The sequence below is a fragment of the Chiloscyllium plagiosum genome, unplaced genomic scaffold, assembly GCF_037043375.1.
Source record: "Chiloscyllium plagiosum isolate Xiang-an unplaced genomic scaffold, Cpla_swu_hap1 HiC_scaffold_6, whole genome shotgun sequence".
NCBI classification, from domain to species: Eukaryota; Metazoa; Chordata; class Chondrichthyes; order Orectolobiformes; family Hemiscylliidae; genus Chiloscyllium; species Chiloscyllium plagiosum.
The window spans coordinates 125,968,081-125,990,258 of NW_028270144.1; the positions used below are offsets into that span (position 1 = coordinate 125,968,081).

The 22,178-nt window shown below is 45.8% G+C and overlaps 1 protein-coding gene across 1 annotated transcript in view; it reads left to right on the top strand.

Annotated features, from left to right (window-relative positions):
* mogat2 (monoacylglycerol O-acyltransferase 2) overlaps nt 1–22,178 on the top strand; it is a 56,333-nt gene that overhangs the window by 32,591 nt on the left and 1,564 nt on the right. The window contains exons 3-5 of the mRNA XM_043692485.2: nt 9,950–10,154; nt 14,115–14,289; nt 21,004–21,203. Of these exons, the coding sequence (XP_043548420.1) occupies nt 9,950–10,154; nt 14,115–14,289; nt 21,004–21,203 (580 nt within the window). The remainder of the gene's footprint in view (nt 1–9,949; nt 10,155–14,114; nt 14,290–21,003; nt 21,204–22,178) is intronic.

A 22,178-nucleotide genomic window follows, 5' to 3' on the forward strand; every position in this document is an offset into this window, starting at 1 on the left:
TAGGTTTCTTTCTCTCACTCCCTCACTGACTGTGTGCTCACTACTTTTGTCTGTCTTTCTCCTTTTAAAAATACCGTTGTTTTGATCTTCTTTCCCAAAAGTTCCAAAACAATTGGGCGGCACGGTGGCACAGTGGTTAGCACTGCTGCCTCACAGCGCCAGAGACCTGGGTTCAATTCCCGCCTCAGACTGTGTGGAGTTTGCACGTTCTCCCCGTGTCTGCATGGGTTTCCTCCGGGTGCTCCGGTTTCCTCCCACAGTCCAAAGATGTGCAGGGTCAGGTGAATTGGCCATGCTAAATTGTCCGTAGTGTTAGATAAGGGGTAAATGTAGGGGTATGGGTGGGTTGCGCTTCGGCGGGTCGGTGTGGACTTGTTGGGCCGAAGGGCCTGTTTCCACACTGTAAAATAATCTAATCTAATCTAATCTAAACAATTTAACAGTTTATAAAACAGTAATTGCTGCTCCTGGAATTCAAGGAAATCATGATTCTTATCTCCAGCATATGCAGTCCTCACTTTCCCCTTTCAATAGGTAACGTCAAACTTGATAGGCTGAAGGGCTTCTTCTGTACTGTATGACTCTATGTCTCTATGTACCTGCATTTAAGGTCCCCCACGCTGCATCCAGGTGGTTTGATCTATATAATCAAACAAACCCAGAGAATGCTGGAGAAACTCAGCAGGTCTGGCAGCATCTGTGGAAAGAAAAGTAGAGTTAAGGTTTCGAGTCCAGTGTGACCCTTCTTCAGTTCTCCAGAAATTTCTATTTTTATTTGTTTCGGATCTCCAGAGGTCCCCTTTCTTTTATTTTCCTGCTCTGAAGAAAATTACAATACTTAACCACAGGAGGAAGCTCAAATGTGTGACAATTCAAATGTTTGTTCTCCCTCAGACTTCCCATGAATAGGTTGATTGTTACAGTTTGCAATATGTTTACTTCAATTTCCAAGTGCAGCTAATTAGAAACTTGTCCTACATTTTCATTCAGAAATAAACAATTGCATAAATGGTTGTTTTCGTAGAGGTTAAGAAGTTACACCCTCATGGTATGTAATCCTCATTAACTTTCAATTATATTGTGCCTCTATCATAGTTAAACACCTCTGATACAGGAATGTCTTCTCAGGTATTGTTGGCACCCAAGTGCCCTGTAAATGGTCTTCCACTCTTTCTAATCATAACAACAGTGGAGGTACTGGGAATCGGTTTCGCTCAGTTGGCTGGGTTGCTGGTTTGCAGAGCAGTGTAATGTGAACAGTGTGGGCTCAATTCCCATCACAGGTTTGAGGTATCCACAAAGGACTTTTCTTCTCAACCACTTCGCTCACCTGAGCTCTGGTGGCCTTTAGGCTAAGTCACCTCTCTCTCACTAGCAAGAGAGCAGCCCCTGTGGTTTGGTAAGACTATGATGACACAACAACAATTAAAAACCTGTTGTTGGAAGTTCCACATAACACAATATTGTGTTAATAAAAACAATAGCAGAAAATTCAGCAGGTCTGGTACTCTCTGTGGAGTTAATGTTTTAGGTCCAGTCACCTTTCTTCAGAACTGGATGCAACCAGACCTGCTGAGTTCCTCCAGCAATTTCTGTGTTTGGTTCAGATTTCCAGCATCCGCAGTTCTTTGTTTTATTTCAGTGTTAACTAATTTGCTCCCTTCCCGATCTGCAAAAGGAAATTAAACAGGGTAATGAGGAGAAGGCAGTGGAATGACTCTAAATGAATTGTTCCTTCAACTAAGACCATGATGGTGGTGATATCACTGGCCTAGGAATTTGGAGGCCCAGACTAATATTGGGGGGGGGGAGTTCATGAGTTCAAATGGCAGCTGGTAGAATTTAACTTCAATTAAATCAAACTTGGAATTCAAATCTAATCTCAGGTTTTTCTTTGGTTGATTATTCTTTCAGGGGATATGGGCAATACTGGTATTTATTGTCCATCCCTGGTTACACTTGAACAGAGTGACTTTCTGGGTCATTTCAGATGGAGGGTAAGAGTCAACTGCATTGCTCTGGGTCCAGAGTTACATATGGGTCAGACCAGGTAAGGAAGGCAGATTTCCGTCCCTAAAAGGCATTGTGAACCAGGTGGGTTTTTCACGGCAGTTTAGATAATCTCATGGCACTTATTATCAACAACAGATTTATCAATAGAATTTATATTTCACTATCTGTTCCAGTGGGAGTTGAGCCCAGTCCCCAGAACATTAGACTGGGCTTCTGGTCCAGTGATATTACTACAATGTCTCCATTCTCCCTCCTCAGTAAGCGTGCATTGAAATAATTCTATTAGTTCTAGATGATTCAGATCCAAAAATGCCAATGTGGATTTCTGCCTTACCATAAAAACAAATGAATATGGAACAAGAGTAGGCCATTCTGCCCTTCGAGCCTGTGCTACCGTTTAATAAAATCATGAGTGATCTCAACTCTACATTCCTGCATATCCCTGATATTGGTCATGAAGAATCTGATCGACTGATCAATGAAGACACTCTCTCCCCTCCTTTCACCATGAACACTGAACCTGGAGAGATCTGTGTTTGTGCTGTCAAGGGTTAAGTCAGATGGTGTGCATGGGTAACTTTCCATCAATATCTCACCCAATCCAACTTCAATGTTTTCATCCTGTTCCTGACACAGTGGGATTAACATGCATTGAGTAAACACAGGGTTCAGAGTGTGTCACAGCAAAGGACAAGGGACAATCATTAACCCAGGCACTGCATTTTGGGTTTCTCAGTTTATTCATGCAAAGGAAAGTAACTATTCCAATGTTTGTTCAGGATCGGATGTGATAAGAAGCCACATGTGTGTTAATCTAATCTAATTGAATTCAGGATTACCAATCCAGAGACCTTGATGAATAAAACATAAGTTCAAACATTTGAGAGATTTTATGTTCAGCTTGTATGAAATTAAGATCACACTCAGGGCACAGCTTTCAAGGTTACATAGCCTACCAGGTGAAGAGTTGGCAAAGAACAATCCCCACCAATCACAACAGTTCCCCAGCCACTTAATGGGCTTAAAACTAAGCTTGTGCCCTTCCCTCGGGTGGCGAGGCCATGTCAGTGAGCTGGTGGCCAATGTCCTAATCCCAGTGACACTAGCGGCCAAGGCTAGATTTAAAAACAGTCCCCAGACTCTACATCCTGAAATCTTGGGCCAGATCCGCAGTGTGGCAGAGATGGGGAAGGCTCAGAGTAGAAAGGGGTTGGCGAGCCCTGGAGGAGTTTGGCAGGGGTGTTGTGTGTAAGGGGGTTGGTGGAAGGAAATTGGCCACAGTCTGAGGATCCGAGGGGAGGTGGGGGGCATAGGTCATTTGGGGACTGAGATGAGGAGAAATGTCTTCACTCAGAGAGTGGGGAGCCCGTGGAATTCTCTGCCACAGAAAGTGTTTGAGGTCAAAACATTGAATGTTTTCAAGGAAGAATTCAATATAATTCTTAAAGCTAAAGGGATCAAAAGGATATTGGGAGAAAGTGGGAACAGGGCACTGAGTTGGGTGATTAGCCAGTGGATATCAATGAATTCTCTGCCACAGAAAGTTGAAGACAAAACATTGAATGTTTTCAAGAAGGAGTTAGGTATAGTTCTTAGGGCTGCAGGGATCAAAGGGTATGGGGGGAAAGCGGGAACAGGGAACTAAGTTGAATTTTTAAAAATTCATTTGTGGGATGTGGGTGTCACTGGCTGGGCCAGCATTTATTGCCCGTCCCTAATTACCCTTGATGTGGGGGTGAGAATGATCAGGAGAAAGTGAGGGCTGCAGATGCTGGAGATCAGAGTTGAGAGGGTGGTGCTAGAAAAGCACAGCAGGTCGGGCAGCGTCCGACGAGCAGGAGAATCGATGTTTCAGCCAAAAGCCCTTCATCAGGAATCGAGAATGATCAGCCATGGTCATATTGAATGGCACAGCAGATTCGAAGGGCCAAATGGCCTTTTCCTGCTCTTGGGGAGACTGTGATTGCTGAACCCTTTGAAGTCTTTGCTGTGTGGTCTTTGGGGCTTCCATCTTGCCCTTGAACACCTCCCATGGTATCAACTATGAGGCCAGGCAGAAAGTGGCCGTTAAGTAGTCAATAAATGAACATTTAAGGACATGAATTTGGGTGAGGACTGACAGGACTAAGTATTGTGCCCTCAGAGCCCTGTTGAATAGTTTGAACCTAAAATTGATCTAGAAGCACTGGAAGAAACAGTATCAGAACTGAGTATGTTTGCCCACCAGGGAGGATTGAACAGACTAGTGCTCTTTCTCGAGAACAGAGAAGATTGTGGGGAGGGGCCAATATTCTGATAGAGATTTTAAAGGTTATGTCAAGGCTTTAGTGGAAGGGTTTGTCCACCCACTGGACCAGAACCAGGAGCATTAAATGTTCACCAGTTACTAACACACCCAACAAAGAATTCAGGCGAGACACCTTTACAAAGTAGCATGGTAAGAACCTGGTGCACTTCATGGTTCTGAGATAAACACATGAAGGAGAAAGGAATGGAGGAACATGTTGAGTGGGTGAGATGAAGACTTTCACAGGAGGCTCGACTGGAGCTTGGACATTGCGCGTTCAGCCGAATTGGCTAATTACATTCTGTAAAGCCTTTGTAACAACTTGTAAAATCCCAGCTTCACATCTGCAAAACATTTATGTTTTAAAAGTAACTGCAAATTAAAACACTGGTATTAGTGTCAGCGACCATGAATCTCTCTGATCCTGGGAATCAGCATTTTCTTTGCTGTTCCCGGAAAGGGGACTCTTTGATGACTAGAACACCTGCAGAGACCTTGCAGAAACCCTGAAACCATGCCATCTCAGATTCAACCCTCCAACTTGGCACCTCCCACTGTCCTACCTGTCCACCTTCCTTCCTACCTATCCACTCCATCCTCCTCTCTGACCTATCACCATCAGCCCCCACTTCCATCTGCCTATCACACTCCCAGCTACCTTCCCCCCAGCCCCACCCCCTACCCATTAATCTCTCAGCCCCCTTAGGCCCCCACCCCCACATTCCTGATGAAGGGCTTAGGCTTGAAATACCGACTGTCCTGCTCCTCGGATGCTGCCTGACCGGCTGTGCTTTTCCAGTGCCACACGTTTTGACTCTGGCCATGCCTGAGACCCCAATTTGAAAAGAGGATGAACTCTTATTTAAGAAATTTTTTTCATTGTTATTGTAACTCAAGATAGCACTGGATTGTCGAGACAAAACACTTTTCAATGTATCTTAAAGATATATGTGATAATAAATCATTCATTCATCTGGTTCACTTATGTCCTTTACGGAAGGAAATCTGCCATCCTTACCTGGTCTGGCTTACATGTGACTCCAGTCCTATAGCAAAGTGGTTGACTCATAACCGTCCAGTAAACTAGTTTAGCAAGCTACTCACTTTTATCATCACCTCCTCATGGCAGTCTAAGAATGGGTATTAAATTCCACATGAAAGCTAGACCATGGTGTGTTGGATCGGACTTTGTCATTCACACACAAAATAGGAGCAAACATTGACTATCAAACCTCTTCATTGGATCTCCATCACAGATCCTTCTCTGGATCTTCTCTATCACGCAACAGAATCGAGACTTCAAGTTTTGAATTCCACATCCCCATCTATTCTGCACCACTCTCAGTCCCCTGCCCAATCAATCTACCTCGGTGTTGAAAATATTCAACAGCTCCACTCCTGTCACTTTCTGAGGCAGAGGGCTCCAAGATCACACCAACCTCTGAGAGAAAAAAAAATCTCCTTGTCTCTGTTCTGAAAGGGAATTACTCAAAGTCTACTCCAGGGCAACCCGATGGCTCAGTGGTTCACACTTTTACCCCATGGGACCTGAGTTCAATTCCAGTCTCGGGAGACTGTATGGAGTTTGCATGTTCTCCCCATGACCGCGTGGAGTTACAGCTGGGTTCTTTGATTTCCTCCCAAAGTCCAGAGAAGTGCAGATTAGGTTTCTTTTCATTCATTAAGAGGATGTAAGCATTATTGTCTGGATCAGCATTTATTACCCGTCCCTAATTGCCCAGATGGCTGTTAAGTGTTAGCCACATTGCTGTGGGTCTGCAGATACATGTAGGCCAGACCAGGTAAGGATAGCAGTTTCCTTCCTTAAAGGACATTAGTGAAGCAGATGGGTTTTTCCCAACAATTGACAATGGATTCATAACCATCATTAGGCACTTAATTCAAACTTTTACTCAATTCCACCATCTGCTGTGGCAGGATTTGAATCTGAATCCCAGAACAAAACCATATTCAAAACCAAAATCACTCTACTCCTCTCCTCCTAACTCCTTCTGCTCCACCCCCAGTTCTACAACCGTGTTTATTTATTTATTGAACAATTAATCTGTTAAAGATTAATTTACGGCCTTTAAAACTGTAGCAGTGCACTCGATGTTCAAGGTCACTGTTCCACATGACCTTCACTTTTCAAATCACTTCCAAGATGTGCGTTTTGTTTATAAAAATAAATCTTTGGAAATTCTGACAGGATGGGATACAATTGACCATTTGTATGTTGTACATTTGGATGAGAATCCAGAGGCAGCATTTTTCACACGGTAACTGAAGAAGGCCATTCAGCCCCATGAATATATTCTGATATTCATCTCAGTCAAGATAGTTCTATTCACCTTGGCTCCATGACAAATCAGGTCAGAACTAGATCAGAAAGGAATTGCTGGCTGACTACTGGAATGAAGGGGTTTGTCTTATGAGGAAAGATGAACATTTTGGGCTTAGCCCATTAGAGTGAAGAATAATGACAGCTGATCTTATTGAGGCATATAAGATCGTGAAGAGGCTGGATAGTGTAGATGCGGAGAGGATCTCTCTCCTCATGGGAGAATCTATACTGAGGTGCTGAGGGGCTTCCCACTTTAGACAGAGATGAGAAGGTTTACCTCCTCCCTTGGACGATCATCAATCTGTGGGATTCTCTTCCACTGAGTGCACTGGAGACTGACTCATTGAACATATTCAAGGTTGAATTAAATAGATTTTTGAGCAATAATGAATTCTCAAGGATATGGGGGAACATCCGAGGAGCAGGAGAGTCAACGTTTCAGGCATAAGCCCTTCATCACAAATGAGCCTCATTTCTGATTGTTGAAGAAAACTCTCATACTCGGACCTTGCGAACTGATTAGTTTCTTACACGATATATCATGGGGAATTAACCGTCCTAACTGTGGCTTGATGTTATTCCAAAGTACATCAGGATACTACAGGATTATATAGAGGAAACAGCTAGGAGCTGACCGTTAATTACACAGTTTGGCATGCTTACAAGTTGGTTCTAAATTAGAGGTTAGTCATTAAGTTCAAAACTAAAGCACTATTATACATTCCACAAGTGGACAGATCAAGTGGTATCACCACCTGCTCTAGTTACACAGATTGCTAATACTAAGCAGAGATATCCCTAACTGGCTGAATGACCATGAAAAGGCAATAACTAGAGGAGGAAGGGGGATTAATTGGAAAGTCTATGTCAACTTGACTGGTTCTACAGCCTGCACTGATCATTCAGCAAAGGGAGGAGACACTATCTTGAGAAGGAAGATAAGGACAACCTTTCACATTACCTCAGAGTAAGGAATGCATAGCCAGCAAGTTCTGGCTGGGGACACAAAATGGAACTCTCAGCTGAATCAGGAAAATGGCTTCCAGGCAAATAATGTTAACTTTTCCCCAATACTGATGAAGGGCTTATGCCTGAAACGTCAACTCTTCTGCTCCTTGGTTGCTGCCTGATTGGCTGTGCTTTTCCAGCACATACTCTTCAAGTGATCTCCAGCATCTGCAGTCCTCACTTTCTCCTAGATATGGGGGAACAGGCAATAAGGTGGAGTTGAGGCCACAATCGCATCAAACATAATCATATTGAATTGTTTTCAATGACATCCCATCTCATTCTTCTAAACCTCAATGCCTATACCTCCAATCAATCCAATTTGTCAAGCCTGCCATGCCAGGAATCAATCTGGTGAATTCCCACTGCACTCCCTCGATGGCAGGATTTTTAAAATTCATTCACTGAATGTGGGTGTCAGCATTTATTGCCCATCCCTAAATACCCAAAGGACAGTAAAGAGATCTAGAGTCACATGTAGGCCAGACCAGGTAAGGATGGCAGCTTCCTTCCCTAAATGACATTACTGAACCAGATGGGTTTTCTCAACAGTTGGCAATAGATTCACATAGTCATCCTTAGACTCTTAATTCCACACTTGTGTTGAATTCAAATTCCATCACCTACCACGGAAGGATTTGCACCCAGGTCCCCAGAACATTATCTTTGTCTCTGGATTAACAGTCCGGTGATAATACCACCAGGCCATCACTTCATCTATAGTAGGTGGTTTCTTGGATAAGAAGAATAAAATTGCACACAATACTCTGCAGTGAAACAGTCTCGCTCCTAACCGCAAACTGGAGACAAAGGACTGACTAAGTGCAGAGACTGGGGAAACTGGGTTCATTCTCAAAAAGGCAGAAGTGGGTACTGCAGATGCTGCAGATTAGAGTCAAGATTAGAGAGGTGCTGGAAAAGCATGGCAGGTCAGGCAGCACCTGAGGAGCAGGAAAATCGATGCTTCGGGCATCTCTGGCACCACTCTAATCTTGATTCATTCTCAAAAAGGCCAAATGTTTATTTGATGGAAGTGTTCAAAATCATGATTTGGAAATGCTGTTGTTGGACTGGGGTGGGCAACATTAAAATCACACAACTCCAAGTTAGAGTCCAACAGGTTTATTTGGAAACACTAACTTTCGGCGCACCGCTCCTTCATCAGGTGGTTGTGACCTTATACTCCACAACCACCTGATGAAGGAGCGTCACTCCGAAAGCTAGTGATTCCAAATAAACCTGTTGGACTATAACCTGGTGTTGTGTGATTTTCAACTTCAAAACAAAGAGTGGTTTTGATAGTGGTTTTTGATCGAGCAGTTTTGATTTTGAACACAAAGAAACTATTACCTTTGGCACAAGAGTCAGTGGTGGCAGTATTGGCTGGTCTTGTCTGTGCGATACACTCATCACAAATGAACTAATAAAAAATGTATACAGAGTAACAGTAATTGGCAAAAGTAGCTCAAGTGCAATTAGAGATGGACAATAAATACAGACCCAGTCAGTAAGACACACATTCCATTAATGAGCCTGTTTTTTTTAAAGCAATGGAAGAATAAGAAGGAAAAGCATTACACAGAATAATGATCTGACATTCATTTTCTGAAAGGGTGAGTGAAGCATTCATATTGTACTTGAATCATTAGCTCAGCTTCTTTCTCCACAAATGCTGCCAGAACTATTGAATTTCGCCAGTAATCTCTGCGTGAGTCTCTGGATATGTCTTTACTTATTCATTCACACAATGTGGGTGTTGTTGGCTGGGCTCATATTTAATAGCCACCCTTAGTTGCCCTTGAGAAGGTGACGGTGAGCTGCCTCCTTGAACTTGTTCAGTTCATGTGCTGTAGGTATGCCAGAAATTGCCTTAGGGAGGGAACCCAGTGACACTGAAGGAATGGCAATATATTTCCAAGTCAGGATGGTGAGTGGCTTGGATGGGAACTTGCAGGGGCTGGTGTTCTCATGTATCTGCTGCCCTTGTCCTTCTAGATGGAAGTGGTCATGGGTTTGGAAGATGCTGTCTGAGGATCTTTGGTGAATTTCCACAGTGCCACTTGCAGCTGGTACACAATGTTGCTATTGAGTGTTAGTGTTGAAGTGGATGTCTTACATATTGTCAATGTGTATGCGAAATATAGTCAAATAAGAAAAGCCCAAGTGACTGGGAGTAAACAGTGGCATGATGGGCTGAAAGGTCTCCATCTCTGGTTCACAGATTCACTATTGGGAAACTCTCATGCTTCCATTCATCTGAAGACTGACAGTTTTTTTACCACGATGTTCTCTTGCAGCTTATTAAGACTGCAGACCTGGATCCCAAGAAGAATTATATCTTTGGTTTCCATCCACATGGCGTATTGGTAGCTGGGGCCTTTGGAAACTTCTGCACTGAGGTGACAGGGTTCAGAGAAATGTACCCCGGGCTGAAGCCACATCTGCTGATGCTATCTCTCTGGTTCAGGATCCCGTTCTTCCGGGACTATATTATGAGTGGAGGTAGGTAACGTGCTTGGGAAGGCAATTGTGCTGTGATAATATGACTGCACTAGTAATCTGGATTCTGGGATCCCAACATGGCAGTGGGTGGAATTTGTATTGAATAAAATGTCTGAAAGACTAAAGCTAGTTTTGGGGGCAAGCGATGTTTGTACCAACTGATGGGACAAGTATTGCTACTGGGGAGGGAATGGGTTAGCAGTGAGGCCAGTAATCCAGAGACTCGTGTGATGCTCTGGGACAAATGTACAAATGGCAGATGATGGAATTTCAATTCAATGAGAATCTGGAATTAATGGGACAATTGTCTGGGGTTAAAAACTAATGCTTTTCAGGGAAGGAAATCTGCCTTCCTTACCTGGTCTAGCCTATATATGATCCCAGGAGAAAGTGAGGACTGCAGATGCTGGAGATCAGAGCTGAAAATGTGTTGCTGAAAAGCGCAGCAGGTCAGGCAGCATCCAAGGAGCAGGAGAATCGACATTTCGGGCATGAGCCCTTCTTCAGGAATGAGGAAAGTGTGCCAAGCAGGCTAAGATAAAAGGTAGGGAGGAGGGACTTGGGGGAGGGGCGTTGGAAATGCGATAGGTAGAAGGAGGTTAAGGTGAGGGTGATAAGGTGAGGGTGATAGGCCGGAGTGGGGGTGGGGGCGGAGAGGTCAGGAATAAGATTGCAGGTTAGGAAGATGGTGCTGAGTTTGAGGGTTGGGACTGAGACAAGGTGGGGGGAGGGGGAATGAGGAAACTGGAGAAGTCTGAGTTAATCCCTTGTGATTGGAGGATTCCTAGACGGAAGATGAGGCGCACTTCCTCCAACCGTCGTGTTGCTATGGTCTGGCGATGGAGGTCTCCAAGGAACTGCATGTCCTTGGTGGAGTGGGAGGGGGAGTTGAAGTGTTGAGCCACGGGGCAGTTGGGTTGGTTGGTCCGGGTGTCCCAGAGGTGTTCTCTGAAAAGTTCAGCAAGTAGGCGGCCTGTCTCCCCAATATAGAGGAGGGCACATCGGGTGCAGCGGATGCAGTAAATGATGTGTGTGGAGGTGCAGGTGAATTTGTGGTTGATATGGAAGGATCCCTTGGGGCCTTGGAGGGAAGTAAGGGGGGAGGTGTGGGCGCAAGTTTTGCATTTCTTGCGGTTGCAGGGGTAGGTGCCGGGAGTGGAGGTTGTGTTGGTGGGGAGTGTGGACCTGACGAGGGAGTCACGTAGGGAGTGGTCTTTTCGGAACACTGATAGGGGAGGGGAGGGAAATATATCCCTGGTGGTGGGGTCCGTTTGGAGGTGGCGGAAATGACGACGGATGATACGATGTATATGGAGGTTGGTGGGGTGGTAGGTGAGGACCAGTGGGATTCTGTCCTGGTGGCGATTGGAGGGGCGGGGCTCAAGGGCGGAGGAGCAGGAAATGGAGGAGATGCGGTGGAGAGCATTGTCAACCACGTCGGGGGGGAAATTGCGGTTTTTGAGGAAAGAGGCCATCTGGATTGTTCGGTATTGGAACTGGTCCTCCTGGGAGCAGATGCGACGGAGACGAAGGAATTGGGAATATGCGATGGCGTTTTTACAGGGGCAGGGTGGGGGCAGGGTGGCAGGGACCAGGATAGAAACCCACTGGTCTTCACCTACCACCCCACCAACCTCCACATACATCGTATCATCCTTCGTCATTTCCGCCACCTCCAAACGGACCCCACCACCAGGGATATATTCCCTCCCCTCCCCTATCAGTGTTCCAAAAAGACCACTCCCTCCGTGACTCCCTCGTCAGGTCCACACCCCCCACCAACCCAACCTCCACTCCCGGCACCTTCCCCTGCAACCGCAAGAAATGCAAAACTTGCAGCCACACCTCCCCCCTCACTTCCCTCCAAGGCCCCAAGGGATCCTTCCATATCCGCCACAAATTCACCTGCACCTCCACACACATCATTTACTGCATCCGCTGCACCCGATGTGGCTCCTCTATATTGGGGAGACAGGCCGCCTACTTGCTGAACGTTTTAGAGGATACCTCTGGGACACCCGGACCAACCAACCCAACCACCCCGTGGCTCAACACTTCAACTCCCCCTCCCACTCCACCAAGGACATGCAGGTCCTTGGACTCCTCCATCGCCAGACCATAGCAACACGACGGCTGGAGGAAGAGCGCCTCATCTTCCGCCTAGGAACCCTCCAATCACAAGGGATGAACTCAGACTTCTCCAGTTTCCTCATTTCCCTCCCCCCACCTTGTCTCAGTCCCAACCCTCAAACTCAGCACCACCTCCTAACCTGCAATCTTCTTCCTGACCTCTCCGCCCCCACCCCCACTCCGGCCTATCATCCTCACCTTATCACCCTCACCCTAACCTCCTTCCACCTATCGCATTTCCAACGCCCCTCCCCCAAGTCCCTCCTCCCTACCTTTTATCTTAGCCTGCTTGGCACACTTTCCTCATTCCTGAAGAAGGGCTCATGCCCGAAACGTCGATTCTCCTGCTCCTTGGATGCTGCCTGACCTGCTGCGCTTTTCCAGCAACACATTTTCAGCTCTATATATGACCCCAGACCCACAGCAATGTTCTTGACTCTTAACTGCCCTCTAGAATGGCTGAGCAAGCCGTGCTGTTGTACTCGAGGGCAACTAGAGAAGGTCAATAAAAGCTGGCCTAGATAATGATGCTTACATCCTGTAAATGAACTTTAAAAACCTCACCAGGAGGTTTGATGAGGGGTTGGTTTAAACTTTGGTGAAATGAAGTGGAAAAGCTGCAAGGGAGACTCGAAGGTGGGAGAAACAAAGGTGAGTATCAAGTGTAACTTGAATGTGGAATAATATCAAAAAGACAATGTTAAGTTCACTCTACCTGAATGCACACAGCATTCACAACACAATGATCTAAAGGCACAAACAGGGCATGATCTAACTACCATTCCAGAAACATAATGTGGAGGTGCCGGTGTTGGACTGGGGTGTACAAAGTTAAAAATGACTCAACATCAGGTTATAGTCCAACAGGTTTATTTGAAAGTACAGGCTTTCAGAACGCTGCTTCTTCATCAGGTAGCTAGTGAGGCAGGATCATAAGAGGTGGAGTTGCACTGGTAATACAATGTGGGATTAGTACTTCAATAAGGGAGTAGTTCAGATTCGCCAATTTGCCCAGAGCCCCTCCCCTCCCCTGTTGCTGGCCTTCCCACATCGGCTGTGACCCCAGACAACCTCCACAAACTTCCCCCTGAAATATGTAGCCAAGACAGAGCAAGTGAGACCACAGAGGAATTTAACAGATATGAATTTTCACATTTGCTGGATGAGGAGTCAGTGTAGATCAGCAAGGTACATAGGCAATGGGAGAACAGATGTTGTTGCAAGTAAGGATTTAAGAGCCAATGCTTTCACTGAACTCAAGATCACTATCATTTTATGATAAGTAGTATTCACACCAAAATGTGTACCAGCCATGCCTTCAATAGCAGCACCAAAACTGTGTCTTTCTATTTTCATGTACTTTTAATTATGGACTGAAGTGAGAGAAAAAAATTACAAAATGTGGAGATTAATATACAGCAAAGTGCTTGGATATTTTTAAGATGTAGATGGATAGATTCCTAGCAAGTGAAGGAATGAAAAAGTTACTGGGGATGTGCAGAAAATTGTAATCATAAGTTCAGCCATGATGCTACTGAATGACAGAACACACTAGGGTGTCTGATTGGTCTACTCTTGCTCCTAATTCATATGCTTATACACCCGCATACTTTAGGAAGTTCTCATGTCTGTAGAGCTTTGACATGTCTTGAAGGGTGCTACATTTGTGCATGTGATTTCTGATCTCTCTTGGTTAGTGTCAAGAGTGTGATGCTGGAAAAGCACAGTATGTCAGGCAGCATCCGAGGAGCAGGAGAATTGATGTTTCGGGCATAGGCCCTTCATCAGGTTCATGGTTGGTTTCCACCACACATGCTTCCCATGTTCCAGGTCTGGTGTCATCAGCCAAGGAGAGCGCACGGTATTTACTGAAGAGGGCAGAAGGTGGCAATGTCGCTGTCATTGTCATTGGAGGTGCTCCAGAAGCTCTGGATGCTAGACCAGGAGCATTAACACTGCTGCTGAAGAACAGAAAAGGATTTGTCAAACTTGCTCTCCAGTACGGGTAAGTGATACACCTGGACAACATTAACCTCACCAGCACCAGGTCTGATTAACGAGTCACGATGTTAATTGTCTGGTTGATCTAGGAGAAAGACAGAGACATTGTGGTAATCTCACTGAGCTGGCAAACTAAAGGGACAGGCTAATGCTAGGGAAATTCTTTTATTCAGTTGTGGGACATGAGCTGTGGGCTGGCCAACATTTATTTTCTGCCCTTAGTTGCCCTGGTTGCTGCTTCAGGTCCTAGTGAAACTTAAATTCAATTGGCAAATAGAAAACCAAGGTTGGGTTTTACCAAAAATCAGCAAAATGTCAATTTTGGCTCAATTTCTCTCTGTGGACCTCTAATGAAATCTCACGTGATTCTCCCAAACTTGCGTCATTAGAAAGATGAAAAATAGGAGCAGGAGTAGGCCATTCGGCCCTTTGAGCCTGCTCCCCCATTCATAGTTGAACATCAAGCTCAACACCCTAATCTGACCTTCTCTACCTCCATATCCCTCGATCCCTTTAGCCACAAGAGCTATATCCACCTCCTTCCTGAACACACATAATGTTTTGGCCTGAACCAGTCTCTGTGGTAGTGAATTCCACAGGCTCACCACTCTCCTTATCTCACAGTGCCTCTATAATGCCCACTTCATCCCTCTATCCCTCTTGCCAGAGACAGACTTACTTGTCATTGCTGGGACTTCCGAGGATTCATGGCATAAAAAGCAGTCCTGCACCAGGTGAAATGTCATCGGTTCAGAGCTGCCAGGTCCAGTCCTTTTCCCTATAGAGTTGCCTGGTGATGTTGGACAGGGGAAAGGTGGCATCCCCATTTACTGACAGGGTCCTGGTGGAAGAGCTGATGGAGAGGAGGGATGGCTTGTTCCCTTGAGACCACCAGAGGGAGCTGAGACACCAGACCATGGTCAGGGTGACCTTTCCCCTCCACCCTCAGCTGCACGGGACTTCTCACTGAGAAGGGTGAACCTGTCTCTTTGCACTCAGCATCTCTGGGCCCTCTGTCCGCAAACTCCGCCTGGGCACCGGCACCCAAGCAAAACCTCCAAGGCCAATGGGTTCCAAGACAGGGCAGGCTCCCTCAAGACCAACTGCACACGCTGGGACTTAACAAAGACATAGTGGGAGGGACAGAGAGTAGAAGGTGGCCAGCTGAGGGCAGAGAGATGCCATGAGTGACACGTCCTTGTAAATGCTGCATCACGTTGGTTAAAATATGCTAGCCAGCTGTAAGAGGGTGTCATTCTAGCTGCAACTACAAGACTGAAGGTGCAGAATTTCATCATCCTTAGTGCTACACCATGTTTGATTGTCCCAAGGGGAGGGGTGAGCAACCCCTGTGGCACCCTGGAAGGTGACGGTTACTTTGATGAACAGGATCAATCCTTCCAGGCCTCAATGAACTGCTTGTGCATCACAGCCAATAGTGGGAAGAGTTGCTGCCATTGTTTGATGCGCAAAGAGTATTTGAGACCTTGCGTTGTACTCCAACAGTAGGTCAATGCCTCAGGTAGGCATGCAGCAGGGTTTGATGTCAGGTGCCCTTCACCTGGACTGTGTGGGTATCTGATGGATGCCCTATGAAGGGCCTCGCATTGAATGAATGTGGATCCCAGAGGGTGAAACACTTACACTGCCCATGCCAAGCCGGAGTGGAGCCATTTCCATCTCCACGGTGCACTGACCTGTCAACCCTGTTAGCTACCAGTGATGTCAGGGAGGTGATAGCCTAGTGGCATTATTATCATTAGACAATTAATCCAGAGACTCCGGTAATGTTCTGGAGACCCAGGTTCAATGGCAAATGGTGGAATTTGAATCCAACAAGAATCTGGAATTTAGAATCTGATGATGACCACCAATCCATTGTTGAATGTTGGAAAACCCCATCTGGTTCACTAATTCCTTTAGGGGAGGAAACTGTCGTCCTTACCTGGTCCGGCTGACATGTGACTCCAGACCCACAGCAATGTGGTTGACTCTTAACTGCCCCCTGGGCAATAAATGCTGGCCTAGCCAGAGATGCCCTCAATCCATGAATGAATATCTTTTAAAAAAATGACATTCTGGGAGATGTAAGTTACTTCTGCCTTAGCAGGAGGTGAAATAGAAGTTTAATGAAAACTCTGGACTAGAGGGCTTGACTGACGGTGACAATTGTTACAAAAGCACTCTCATCGGATTCACTGATGACACATCAGTCTATTCTCGCCTGGTCTGGCCTATGTATGACTCCAGACCCACAGCATTGTACTTGATTCTTAACTGCCTTCTGGGTGATAAATTCTAGCCTAGCCAGAGATATTCACATTGTGTAAATGAATTTTATAAAATGTTCCCACCCAACCCAGTTACCAATCCAACTGTTCACTCCTCAATGTATCCACCATCCCAAGCATTCGACATGCCACACACAGTAACACATTGTATCCCAGCTGAAGGCAGTGTGGTACTGATGCATTTCCATTACCCCTTTCCTTTCCATGATCCTCTATCTCCCTGACCCCTCCTTACATGTTGTTCCTCTCTCTTCACAGATGTCACACCCTCTTCATCCTAGCATGCTGCCTTCAATGCCCACAATTGAGTTCCTCAACTTTCCATGTAGGAGTGGTCCCTTATAACACACTCTCCCCAACCCTGACATTGACTGTTTGCAGTCAAAACCCCAGGACTGACCGTGGAGCAGCCCCTTGACTGACTTGGGCAAACAGTCCCTGACTGATCTCTGTACAACCTCCCCGACAAGCATAGCACAATCCCCAGACTGTTACCCTGGACTTACCGGGCTGACCAAGGCTCTATCGCCAGAGTGGAGTGATACAGGCCCTCTGACAATGACCACCCCCAAGTGACCGACTGACTGTGCCCAAACCCCCGGGCAGATATCAAATGCTGACCATGACTTCCAGTGCTGGATCTCTTGATTTGACTGAGGACCGATCCGTTTAGACTTCGAGGCAAGGCACTTTGTTTAAGTCACATAGAGTCATACTGTCATACAACATGGAAACAGACCCTTTGATCCAACTAGCCCATGCTGACCATGTTCCCAAACTAACAGTCCCACTTGCCTGCGTTTGGCCCATATCCCTCCAAACCTTTCTGATTCATGAACTTATCCAAATATATGTTAAACATTGTAACTGCACCTGCATCTACTGTTTCCTCTGGCAGTTCATTCCACATGTGATTTCTGCATTAAAAAGTTGCCCCCGAGTTATTTTTAAATCTTTCTTCTCTCATCTTAAAAATATGCCCTCTAGTTTTGTACTCCCACCCCCCCCCTCCCAGGGGAAAAACCTTTGCTATTTATTTTATCTATGCCCCACGTGATTTTATAAACCTCTCAAAGGTCACCCCTCAACCTCTGATGCTCAGCGAAAAATGTCCAAGCTGATCCAGCTTATCTTTACAACTCAAACCCTCCAGTCCTGCCAACATCCTGGTAAATCTTTTCTGAACGCTCTCCAATTTAATAATATCCTTCCGATAATAGGGTGTTCAGAACTGCACACAGTACTCATATAGTGTGTATAGTGCAGAGAGGTAAATATGTGATGCAGATATGAGATTGTCGCCATATTGGATAAAGGGGTCAGTTAGCTCAGTTGGGCTGGATGGCTGGCTTGTAAGATAGAGTGACACCAACAGCATGGATTCAGTCTCTGCACTGGCTGAGGTTACCATGAAGGACTCGCCCTCTCCCCTCACCTGAGGCATGGTGATCCTCTGGTTAAACCACCACCAGTTGTCTCTAATGAGGGAACAGCCATTTAGAATCAGAGAATCCATACAGTCCTGAAGTAGACCCATCGCGTCCATACTGACCCTTCGAAGAGCAACCCACCCAGATGCACCCACCTTACCTATCTCCTTAACTTGCATTTTCCATAGTTAATGCACCTAGCCTGCACTTCCCTAGATATATATAGGGAAATTTCTCATGGCCCATCCACCTAACCCGCAGACCTTTGGATTATGGGAAGAAACCAGAGCACCCAGAGGAATCACACACAGACACGGGGGGAATGTGCAAACTCCACACAGACAGTCGCTCGAGGGTGGAATCAAACCTAGGTGCCTGGTACTGTGAGGTAACAGTGCTAACCACTGACCAACCATGGTGCCCATGATGTGGTCTGGTAAGACTCAGGTGACTTTACCTTCTAGTGTAATACAGCGACATGTCCACCCATAGACTGCTGACATCCATGATGAACTACCCAGCTTTGTGTCTGCTGCTAAAGGGCAAGGCAAGGTAGAAATATCGTACACCCTTAAGGTGCAGCTGAGGAGGCAAAGTGCATAAAGGCAAAACGGGGATTCTGTGAGCATCCAAGTTGGTGCAGGGTGAATGAGCACCAAGAGAACGAGCGGTGAGTCCCTGAGATGTGGCCTGGTATAATCCATGAGCTGGGTCCCGTCCCTGGGCACAGGGTGTCTTGTACTGCATCCAAGATGCAGAGCCTTGTTGTGATTGGGTTGGAGATATACCAGTGAGGCTGGTACATTTCTAATGCTAATGTCCAATGGTCAGGACCTGGGCAGGCAGTCGCCCTGAGACATTGGTGACCAGTATCCAAGGCTCACAGAACACGTGGTGAGCTGAAGCCTACAAGTGCCCACTTTAGGGGGACCTGTTTGAGGTTTAGAAAGATCTGAGGGACATAGACAGGGTAGATAGGGAGAAGCAATTCCCCTTTGCAGCTGGATAAGCAGACACGGTGACAGATTTAGCATAAGGAATAGGAGATTTAGAGGGTTTTTGAGGCATTATCTTCAGAGCCAGAGGGTGGTGGGTATCTGGAACACACTGCCTGTAATGGTAGGAGAGACTGAAACCCTCAAATATTGAAGAATTATTTAGATGAACAGATGAACAGCATATAAGGCTATGGACCAAGCGCTGCAAGGGTGGGTTGCGCTTCGGCGGGTCGGTGTTGAATTGTTGGGCCGAAGGGCCTGTTTCCACACTGTAATGTAATCTAATCTAAAAAAATCTAAAAATGGGATTAGGACAGATGGATGTTTGATTGCATGATGGGCCAAATGACTTCCTTCTATGCTATAAAATTTCTATGGCCTTTTGACTTTGAATTGTCACTGGGGAATCTCATATCGTGAGGCAAGATCAAGTAATAGATAATGTCACCATAATCCTACCAGACCATAGGGCTGCTCCCTCATTAAAGAGAGAGAGAGAGAGAGAGAGATGACTGGTGGCAAATTAACTTCAGAGTCACCACACTCTAAGTGAGGGGAGAAGGTGAGAACCTCAGTTGATGCAGGAATTGAATCCACACTCAAATGAATGGATGAATCCAACAAAAGGTGAGGGGGGGGGAGGTTGGGGGAACGGTGACTCAACAGTTAGCACTGTTGCCTCACAGCACCAGGGATCCGGATTCAATTCTAGCCTTGGGCGACTGTCTGGGTGGAGTTTGCACATCCTGCCTGCGTCTATGCAGGTTTCCTCCCACAGACCAAAGGTGTGCAGGCTGGGCGGATTGGCCATGGGCAATGCAGGGTTAAAGGGAGGGGGTGGGTCTGGGTGGACTCAATAGGCTGGATGGCCTGCTCCCATACTATAGGGATTCTCTGATTCTTGGAATCATTAGCCAACTGAGCCAAACAACCCCATACAAGCATATGCAAGTACTTCTCCTGCCTCTTCCTAGCAAGGTTCTTGTCTCACTGTTCAAAGGTTGGTTGCTGAAGCAGTCTCTTTTCTCTTAACATCAGGAATCTCATTTCTGCCAATCCCACCTTACTTTCCCAACTGACTCGCCAAAAGTGGTCTGGCATTGGAAAGGTCCCACCTCTCACCTTAGTAATGATAACTGTGAAGCTGTGATCAATTGTTGTAAAAACCCATAAGGCTCTCTAATGTCCTTTAGACCATAAGGCATTGGAGTTGAAATTAAGCCATTCAACCCATCAAGTCTGCTTCAGCATTCGATCATGGCTGATAAGTTTCTCAACCCCATTCTCCCACTTTCTCCCCGTAACCCTTGATCCCCTTGACAATCAAGAACCTATCTATCTCAGTCTTTAATACACTTCATGACCTGGCCTCCTCAGCCTTTTGCAGCAATGAATTCCATAGATTCCCCTCTCTCTGGCTGAAGAAGTTTCTCCTTATTTCCGTTCTAAAAGATCTTTCTTCTATTCTTTAGGGAAAGAATTTTGCAGTCCACGTTCCAATCAGCACTCTTTCCCATCTAGTATAAAAACATTGTCCCACCTTTACTCTGGTATTCTACTAAATGATCCTGATGAGAATGCATGGTGGCTCAGTGGTTAGCACTGCCGCCTCGCAGCACCAGGGACCCGGGTTTAATTCCAGCCTCGAGCGACTGTCAGCGTGAAGTTTGCACATTCTCCCCATGTCTGCGTGGGTTTCCTCCGGGTGCTCCGGTTTCTTCCCACAGTCCAAAGATGTGCAGGTTAGGTGTGATAGGTGCACGAGTAGGTGAATGGGTCTGGGTGGATTACTCTTCAGAGGGTCGGTGTGGACTTGTTGGGCCAAAGGGCCTGTTTCCGCACTGTAGGGAATCTAATCTAAGATGAGCAGCTTTGACAAAGTAGGTATTTTTCAGCAATTGTCAAGTTGTGCACTACCAAACAAAAATTAAACATTATAATCTGACTGAAAGATCCCTTTCAAAATTAAAAGCTTGTGTTTGATTTTTTTTTTCCCAAGGGCGTCCCTAGTTCCAGTATTTTCCTTTGGTGAGAATGAGGTATTTGATCAGGTGAACAATCCAAAGGGTTCACTGCTAAGAAAGATCCAGGAACGTTTGCAGAAGGTGATGGGAATATCACTCCCCCTTTTCCATGCTCGTGGTGTATTCCAGTATAGCTTTGGCCTCTTACCATACAGGAAGCCCATTTACACGGTGGGTAAGTAACACAATCATATTTGAAAGCATGATTTGGAAGTGCCAGTGTTGGACTGGGGTGGACAAAGTTAAAAATCACACAACACCAGGTTATAGTCCAATAGGTTTATCTGGAAGCTAGCTTTCAGAGCGCTACTCCTTCATCAGGTGGTTGCGGCACCTGACACCCACCCAATGAAGGACCAGCGTTTCAAAAGCTAGTACTTCCAAATAAACCTGTTGGACTACCACCTGGTGTTGTGTGATTTTTACATTTGAAGGCATGTGCCACATGCTTGACCAAGATCATCTGCCAAAGTCAAGGTTTCTCAACGTGTAAATTCATTACCAATTCACTTCAGAAGTCCAGAACAGGAGAATGACAGTGGGAAAAATACTCAAGAACTGACATTTCGTGGACAGATACAAAACATAATCAGAAAGGCTGGTGGACTGTTGATGTTAACCTCAAGGTGGAGGGGTAGAAGTTAAGTTCCAGCTGTACAAAGCTCCAATCAAAGTGGAATAACGTGTGTTCGGTTCTGGGCCTTTGGAGGTGGTACAGTTTAGACTCAACAAGATGGTACCCAGGATAAAAAAAGTTAAATTGCTGAGGACAGGTCTCATTGATGTGGCTAATACACCCGTAAGTTTAAAACATTGAGGGGTGATCGAATTGAAATATTTAAGATGACATATTTGAGAAATGTTAGATTGAGCAAAGACCTTCTGTCCCTCACCTTCTGTACATAACCATTCAATTGTGTTTGTGATGTCAATTTTAAAGTGACCCCCAGCAAACCTTCTTGAAGGAGTTACGCAGTAATGAATAGTAAAACCAAAAATGTAGCTATCCGACTGAGAGTCCAATGAGAGGAAATTTGTTGCAGTTACGTATTAAGGTCCACAAAATGTTTGGGAGCTGAAGGGAGTAATTCTAGAGATTTCTGAATGTAAGCAATGATGCAGCAAGGTGATGTTTGGACTCGGAGGACAT